The following is a 7,033-nucleotide window of genomic DNA, read 5'->3' as shown; positions in this document are numbered from 1 at the left end:
TATTTAGGTAAAGTAGATAGCGCAACGTAAACGAAAAAGTCTTAAACTTTTGTGGCAGTCTTTGTTAAACACTTATTGTCTCTCTGGCGGAAAAAATACATACCTACTTTGGTATTTAAGTTATGTGATTTATTTTTTAATAAATTAACATATTGTATTAAACATGTATGTTACCTACTTATTATGTGTGTATATTATGTGTGTTAATTTTTTTAAATTAGCTTTGCGGTTTATATTAAATTTTGGTTAGTATAGTAGTAGCAGTTGCACCGCCCACAATCTCTCTGCTTTGCTTTAAGGTTGACTGGTAGAGAATGCTTTTGGCATTAAGTCCGCCTTTTGTACGATAAGTTTTTCTTTTGTGCAATAAAGTTTAAATAAATAAATATTATTGTTTCTCCTTTTTTCTGTTATTTTTAGACATTCGTAGTTACCTACATATTATAATTTAAATACAGACGAGAAAATATGAATTGTAGACTGGCGTGGGTGGGTATTTTTTTCAATTTGCTGTTCGAGTCAAGCTCCTCGTCGTTTCCTCACATATTATGTGGCATTTTTCGGTTGCGAATGTGATCATTTAATGTATCCACAACACTATTAAGTGTATTAGATATAGTACAGTCTTCTTCCGTATCAAGCTCACATCTTACTTCTAATGTCTCGTCTTCAAATTTATCTAGAACCCACTAAATCCTCCTCGACTCGCCCCCACAGATCGGTTCCGTCTCCGGTCCTGTTCGATCTCCTCGATATGACATCGGGAGAGGCACGCTTCAAGTCATATGCCCATCCGATCCACGCGAACAAATCTATAAACTTCGTTGTGAGATTCAAACAATTATTTCCAAGTTCAGCCGCTCGGTAATCGAAGGGAAACACATGGTGGAAGTTATGGAATCCCTCGCCGAGCGTGATGAGGGTCACAGGAAGGTTCTGTGTCGGCATGATGCGCTTATCGTAAGGCCTGTAGCCGCGCTCGTGGGCGGCGCTGTTGGTGGTGAAGAAGGCGTGCCAGACGGCGAGCACGCGCAGCGCGGACACGTGGTGCGCGGTGGCTAGGGCCTCCTGCCAGGAGTAGGTCGGGACCAGCGCAGGTAGCACGAGTGCGAGTAAGCTGGTGAGGCAGAAACTGTACCTGGAACAAGAATATTCGTGTATTCAGGTTCTGGCGAGCCGATAGATTTCCGCTTATTCATTCATTCATTCATTTATTCCTTTATAAAACATAGTTTTACACCCATCCAACCCCAAACCCCATCCGTTCCAAATGCCAATAAGTTTAGTTTCTGGCAGAACTTAGGTCAGCAAATACACTTACGAGTAGTTACTATAAATTTATTAAGTATAGAGCCGATACGTGTGAAATAGCGAAGACCGAATACTGCTTATTGGATTAGTGCGGCGCTCTGATCTGACCGCTCTGACCTAGGATGAAGATGGCAAGATAATTATGATGGTGATCCCTATACTTATTCTTTTTGAAACTGCAACACGAAGCTCTTCCACGCACCCCTCCCTGTTCGCCCTCTCCCCTATGTGATGGCTGGCAGCTTCCGCACCTACTTACTTGTTCTGGAAGACCAGCACGGGGTTCCGGTACAGGTCGTCCACGTGTATCCCCTTGCCTTTGGTGATGGCCTGCGGGTGCTTGCGCACCAGCAGCCAGCCGATGTGCGCGAAGAAGAACCCGCGCGCGGGGTTGTACGGGTCCGCGTCCGTGTCGCTGAACTTGTGGTGGGCCCTGGGAAAACACTATTTATCCTAAACTGAAATAGGTAGATGTTAATAAAAAGTGAGTGCTTCCAACGCCATAACCACTAGGAGACCCGATGACACCGACTACGCTGGTTCGATCCCAGGCCTCTTGACCACTGGAGGTCTTCGGGCACTTTTTCTTTTGTACTATAATTAGTTCATACGCGTTAAGAAAATAGTGACTTTTCACGGCAATTTACTGTAATTGGTCAATGAAGACGGCTTTCTTAATTACTTAAACGTGTTTGTTAACTCGACTGTCGTACGTGTGGTCCCGATCGAAGCGAAGCCCCGAGTGCTGGTAGATGAGGCTCGAAAAGAGCGTGAGCAACACTTGCAGCGGCAGCGTCGCCTCGGAGGGTGTACCTGTGGTCCCGAGCGAAGCGAAGCGCCGAGTGCTGGTAGGCGAGGCTCTGAAACAGCATCAGTAAGACCTGCAGCGGGAGGGTCGCCTTGTAGGAGCGGTGCGCCCACAGCCGGTGCGCGCCCGCCGTGATGCCCAGCATCGCGCACATGTACAGTATGACATCTGCAAAAGGTTACATGTTACAACTCTACAATATCTCGCCATTAGTCAAGCGCGTCTCAAACGTAGTTTTACATCTGCAAATTTGTGGCTTTATAAAATGGGTGCTGGTCTGTTACCAATCCACTGCTCTCCAAGAGTAAATACGACGCGCCAACTGGCCCTGTCCTAAACGTTCTTTCGCTTAAGCGCTCCGAGCGACGGCGTTCACACTTACGTGCTTAATCGGTCTAACGTTTGGTGCAAAACACATTTATTAGAAGTAGCAGTAACCTTGTTGATGTTTGCGGTTACCTGGTAAAAGTCCAGAACCTCTACCATATACCAGTACTCTCGGATTCAGGGCATCCAGGCTAAGCTTACACTTACTAAAGAAAATCGTAGCCCATTTAGCATAAAAGACGCCCAGATAGAGTCCGTAGATCCCGCTTAAATGCCAGAACAGCATGGTGGCTACGGCGGGATACACCACGGAGTACCGTCGAGACGCGGCCTGCGGTGCCACTACTGAGGCGTCTGTTAGGGGGGCATCCATGTCTTTCTCGTAAGGAGCCATTTGGCATGCTTATCGGCTACATACTACGCTTTGCATATTTTAAGAATACTGAATACTTTTGTGGTTGCACTATTTTCATATGCCAACTAACTTAAGGCATCCCAAAGATGGAGGCAGTCTAATTTAACTATTAGTGGTTTTCCCTGTTGAGCAACACTTGGTCTCACTGTAACTCAACCTAAAGGAATAATGCCAGGCTGCCCACAGTTCTGTTAAACTATGAAAAGTGACTGTATTGTGTTTGATCGCTCACGGAAGAAGTGCTATTAATGTTGGTTGATAACGCACAAGTAAAACTTGCATCGTTATCAAAGCATTTACCGTGTACTAATACTTACCAAATAAACAAAGAGAAGCGGTATTACGTTGTTCACATACTCATAGACTATGAGGTAATGTTTTTGCTACATATGGAAAGTTAGTACAAATATTGTTTTTGTGATACACCATATATACCACTTGACAAGATTCACTCATCACTCTCATCAGCATATGCGCGCGGATTACATCAAACCCAATCAACAAACTCAGCAATGTGCGTACGAAATGAGCCCCAAAGTGGTGTGCGAATGTGCGATTATTTGGTTACCTATACTTATTAGATTAGACAATAAGTTGGTACCTACTTAACCTAGAATTTATAACCAGTAGATAAGGGTGCCCGCAATAAGGCCATCTGCTTGTTTGCCACCGCGGTGGTAATGCAGCGCGCATGCGCTCCTAGGCTATAGATAATGGGATAATAAAATTGCTAATCGTTTAAACTCTTTGCAATTCAAGTGCATAGTCTTTTGTTCTTGTGTAAGGCGTGTCGGAGGTCGGCACGCGCGGCCGCCGCCGCAAATAACCAAGACCAAGTGCACCAAGGCTGCCAACATGGCTGAGGGCTGCCAGACCTGACGGCTCTTTCGTACATTTTCTAAGGACCGTTCCTTAAGATGTACGAGGGCTGTTTGATAAGTACCCGTTTTCCAAATGTATTAATATCACGGGCCGAAAATATGTATACAATCGTTTTAAGCCATTTTTCAGAGGTGGGAAAATTTAAAAAAAAAAGCATTCTTTTGTTTTTTTCTCATTTGACAGCGATTCAGTGAAAGCGTGAACTTAAAATTGTGAAAATGGAGAAAGAGCAGTATCGGTCTGTAATTAGATTCTTGTTTTTGGAAGGAAAAACATGTGATGAAATAAAAGTAAGAATGCAAGCGGTTTACCATGAATGTGCTCCTTCTATGACAACCGTCAGATACTGGTTTAACGAGTTTAAGCGGGGGAGAACAACCGTCTTTGATGAGGATCGCCCAGGCCGCCCAATTGAGGTGACTACAGACGATATGGTTAAGAAAATTGAAAATATCGTTTTAGCCGACCGCCGAATTGAACTTCGAGAAATCGTTGATGCTGTAAATGTTCCAATCGAGCGGGTACAAAACATATTTGAAGAAAAATTGGGTATGAAGACAGTATCGGCGAGGGCGATAACAGTTGTTTCATTTGGTCACCCAGTACACAACGGCGCCTGGACGTCACAGTGGGTGCCGCGTTTACTCACGGAGGAGCAAAAACGGAACCGACTGACTACTTCGGAGCAGTGTTTGGCCGTGTTCAAACGTAACCCGAAGGAGTTTCTGCGTCGTTTCGTGACCGTAGACGAAACGTGGGTCACCACTACCCCCCGGAAATGAAAGGGCAGTCGAAGCAGTGGATTTTACCGGGTGAACCTGCGCGAAAGATAGCAAAAATCGTTCCATCGGCTGGAAATGTCATGGCGACCGTTTTTTGGGATTCGCAGGGTATTATACATATTGAGTTCTTAGAAAAGGGGAAAACGATAACAGGGCAGTACTATGCCAATTTATTGGATGAATTTGAGGCTGGGTTGAAGGACAAACGACCCCATTTAAAAAATAAAAAAGTACTGTCTCATCACGACAACGCACCAGCTCATTCGTCTAGAGTTGTGATGGCTAAATTAACACAATTACGCTACGCCCTATTGCCTTACCCCCCGTATTCTCCAGATTTGACCCCATGCGATTTATTTTTGTTTCCCAACCTGAAAAAATGGCTCGGTGGTAAGCGATTTGGATCAAATGACGAAGTCATTGCCGCCACAGAGGCCTATTTTAATGACTTTCCGAAATCATACTTTTTGGATGGTTTATTGAAGCTTGAATATAGGTGGAACAAGTGTATAGAGTTAAAAGGAGACTATGAAGAAAAATAAATGCATATAAACAAAAACAACTGATTATTTTTTTCATAAACGGGTACTTATCAAACAGCCCTCGTAGTTAATATGAAGAAACAAAAGAACTACGAAACGAATGAGAACATCAATGATGTACCCGTAGGGCAGGTAGTGAACATCGGGGGACATCGTTGGATGAGACCCTTTAGAGGTGATCCTGCGGCATTTGTCTTGCAGTTGGGTCTGACGCTGATGTTTTTGAGCTTACTTGTCTCTGGTTTGATTGAAACTACACTGTTTGTTAGCAGGGTTGTTAGATGTCACCTAGCTCTTATTTTTCCCAACAGAAACGCCTGGCAGTGTAGTACCTTTACCTACGAGTATGTGAATTATACTACACCAGCTTCAGAACTCGAAAACATACATTTTTATTATTACGTTAGTTTGATTTGGTAGTTGTAGTTGTATTTAATAATTGTTGATGTAAAAATTATTTTGCTTGTATGTAAATTCAATGTTGACGTGTAAAAGTGCCCTTGTGGCCTATTTGCTGAATAAATGTTGAAGTTGAAGTTGAAGTTTTCAACTGGTCTGCATTGCGTTCCTTAGCGTCCATCGATGAACAGCTGCCAGACGCCTGGTTCCATGAATAAGGATTAGTACCTACCTATGTATTGCAAAAACTGTCTAAGTTTCGTTGCTCTCATTATATTCGCTCCATTCATGATCGACTGATTCTGGTGTGCCGCCCTTAGGTACCTTATACACGGTGTACAGCCACACGCTAAGGCCGAGTACCTGGATTACTCAATGGACTGAACCGTTATGGAATTAACTAGTACTCAGGCGTTGCATGTGCCTGCACAGACTGCATAAAATAAGGTGGGAGGCGATAGCAAGGGATCCTATTGGCCTAAGTCCCTACTTCCCTAGCCCTAACTTATTCTATGACAAGGATGTCTGTACCGGGAGACCTATCGGTAACAGACGGATTCCCTACGGGGGGGATCAAGGTGGTTTGGATGGATACTTGATGCCGATCGCCCAGGCTCAAGCGACCGATTAAGGCTGAAGGAGTCTTATGCCACAGCAAGGGTTCCTGTAAAAAGGTGGTGGATGGGAGCCTCTACTCTCAGAGTGTCGCCCTGAGCAAGCAGAGGTTTTTTGGGTATAGAGGTAGTGAAACACCAACGGACAATTGGTATCTGATTTATTTACAATTTGCATTTCTTTATATACACAACTTTACCTATAGCACACATATGTAAATCTTATTTGTATTACATCCGTGTAAAGTGCAACTAAGACAATATGTTTCTGCTGGTTTATGCCCTAGATTGATCTGCGTGGATCAGCGCGATGCGCTGACGCAATCTGTTGCTTAAACACACGGTGATTTTTAATCGGTGATCAGGAACATTTTTTTCTAACTCAGTAAGATGTAAGTAGATCACGTTGAAGTCATAATTACATGGAAACAAATATGTTTTTTTTTAAATCATAATTTTAATTTTGAGGTCTATTTTATCCTAAAATCCTTGTCAGTCTACTAATCGGTATCTATGAGAGCCTCTTTACAAACTTAATGGCAAATGATAATTTATGAGTAATAACTTGTCATTGTCATTGTCATATGCATAAACAAAGTCATAGATCCATCAAATTTCCCGCCATATCGATTGCACTTGACGTATCGTAGTTATTTCATGTAGGATAACCATGTATTTAGTGGTTATTAGTTTAAATTATGTTTTAACTTTTATTTCATTAAATAATGAGATAATTGCGTGAGACCTAGCTTAATAAGTTTAATTTGGGCTAGATATTAATATTTTTCTACTCTTGATCACCGATTAAAAATCATCGTGTAATCATCGTGTGTGTGGTGTGGGACATATTGAATATGAAAACAAAATAATTTTTAAAATCGGTTTTATTTCTAGCGAAGCTGACACAGTCTGTCCGTCAGCTTATATGTATTAATTTATTCTCGCTCGTCGCC

General features: G+C 42.8%; 1 protein-coding gene across 1 annotated transcript; it reads right to left on the bottom strand.

Annotated features, from left to right (window-relative positions):
- Nucleotides 1-675: 675 nt before the first annotated feature.
- Nucleotides 676-2,857, bottom strand: LOC134658483 (acyl-CoA Delta(11) desaturase-like). Its single transcript, XM_063514168.1, has 4 exons — nucleotides 2,654-2,857; nucleotides 2,125-2,287; nucleotides 1,571-1,744; nucleotides 676-1,138 (listed from the first exon to the last, which is right to left on the bottom strand). The coding sequence occupies exons 1-4, from the start codon at nucleotides 2,838-2,840 to the stop codon at nucleotides 676-678; spliced, it is 987 nt and encodes a 328-aa protein (XP_063370238.1). The 5' UTR covers nucleotides 2,841-2,857.
- Between the last annotated feature and the right edge of the window lie 4,176 nt (nucleotides 2,858-7,033).

The sequence above is a fragment of the Cydia amplana genome, chromosome 22 (genome assembly GCF_948474715.1).
Source record: "Cydia amplana chromosome 22, ilCydAmpl1.1, whole genome shotgun sequence".
Classification (NCBI taxonomy): domain Eukaryota; kingdom Metazoa; phylum Arthropoda; class Insecta; order Lepidoptera; family Tortricidae; genus Cydia; species Cydia amplana.
This window is presented reverse-complemented; position numbering and strand designations above follow the sequence as displayed.

Bases quoted from the DNA above. Each gene is read 5' to 3' on its own strand.
- LOC134658483 (XM_063514168.1), bottom strand. From the start codon at position 2,840: ATGGCTCCTTACGAGAAAGACATGGATGCCCCCCTAACAGACGCCTCA. The intron at 2,288-2,653 runs GTAAGTGTAAGC...AACCTTTTGCAG, and splicing joins ATGGGCTACGATTTTCTTTA to ATGTCATACTGTACATGTGC. The intron at 1,745-2,124 runs GTACACCCTCCG...GTGTTTTCCCAG, and splicing joins CGCTTCGCTCGGGACCACAG to GGCCCACCACAAGTTCAGCG.